The 1,320-nt window shown below is 41.1% G+C and overlaps 1 protein-coding gene across 1 annotated transcript in view; it reads left to right on the top strand.

Annotated features, from left to right (window-relative positions):
* The window catches only part of LOC107299711 (lysozyme C, milk isozyme), a gene marked incomplete in the record, with an annotated part of 3,133 nt that extends 2,124 nt beyond the window's left edge, over window positions 1–1,009 (top strand). The window contains 1 exon segment of the mRNA XM_015829055.1: window positions 910–1,009. Within this exon segment, the coding sequence (XP_015684541.1) occupies window positions 910–976 (67 nt within the window).
* Window positions 1,010–1,320: the final 311 nt, after the last annotated feature.

Raw genomic sequence — 1,320 nt, 5'->3', positions numbered from 1 at the left:
TAGAGGGGTTTGTTGATGCCTATTTTACATGGATAATTTCTTCCCAGCAATTTCCCATCCATTATACCCTTTTGTGCTTCTCACTTGTTTTAAAATGTTTTATCACAGGTTCAGCATTGGGATTTAGTACTGAGTTGGGGCAAGTTGCAGAAGAATTTGGCAGATGGCCTTTTAAACACCAGGACTCTGATCCTAGGAACGAGCTCTATGGGATCAGAGAACTGGTAGATAAAGAACACAGTGAGAGAAACAGGGAGAGATCCTTTGTGAAGCTGCCAGTCATAGGCTGAAAAGAATAAGGGGCTGCAGCAGCAGATCATGAGATGGAAAACTGTTGAACTGGGCATCTAGAACCAAACAATAGTGGTATTATGTGGGCAAAAATTACAATAATTTAAAAGTGACTTTGCTGTATGCCCTTCTGAGGGATTATATGACACGGGGTAGGATTTTGTGAGCCCACTGGTGCTCATCAAGGACTTTGGACTTGAACTCCCTTTAGCTCTGGCTAGCATAGACCCTATGTAGGATACGTGGAATCCAAAGTGTCTCTTGGGCATTACTGGCATATAGGCCTTATTGTGACAAATAGGAAGTTAGGACTATTTTAGCTAAAACACACACACAAAATGTTAGATTTTTGCTGGTGGAAAGGAATTCATTGACAAATCAGCGAAGGAACTTTATCAGTCAGTAAACAGGAAAGTTGAAAGAAAGATAATTGTCACTAGCTCACCTGGAAATTCTTGTCTCCTGTTTGAGCAGGGGGTTGGACTAGAAGACCTCCAAGGTCCCTTCCAATTCTGTTATTCTCATATTTAGTTATTCCTGAAGTAGATTTACATAATTAAACAAACAACTATGCATGTGGCTTGGAATGACATGCAATATTCTTATTCTTACTTTTAGGACTGCCTGGGTGAAACATTGCAAAGGAAAAGAACTGTCAGAATGGACTCGTGACTGCCAGCTGTGAAATTGATGATCCTGCATTTCTCTTCCTCCTCCTGTGATGAGAATGATACTTCTTGGGTGCATCAAGGTTGTTTAAATGAGTGCAAGTTTATTCCATTCTACCTCTATCCAAGAAGCTGAACTACTAACAGTGAGGGCAAATTAGTGGGAGATAAGAGTCAACTGAATTCAATGAGGGCTGGATTTAGGGGCTGCAAAGGGACTCAGTTTGAAGATATGTTTGACCTCTCCTTTGGCCTCAGCCTGGTCATCTCTTGCAATATGATCCAAAAATAAAAAATTAGCTGCGCCTCTTCCCCACCTTTCCCTCTCTCTTTCTATGTGTGTTTTTTCAGGAGGGCAATG

Source organism: Protobothrops mucrosquamatus, unplaced genomic scaffold (genome assembly GCF_001527695.2).
Source record: "Protobothrops mucrosquamatus isolate PMUCROS unplaced genomic scaffold, P.Mucros_1.0 scaffold5327, whole genome shotgun sequence".
Lineage (NCBI taxonomy): Eukaryota > Metazoa > Chordata > Lepidosauria > Squamata > Viperidae > Protobothrops > Protobothrops mucrosquamatus.
This window is presented reverse-complemented; position numbering and strand designations above follow the sequence as displayed.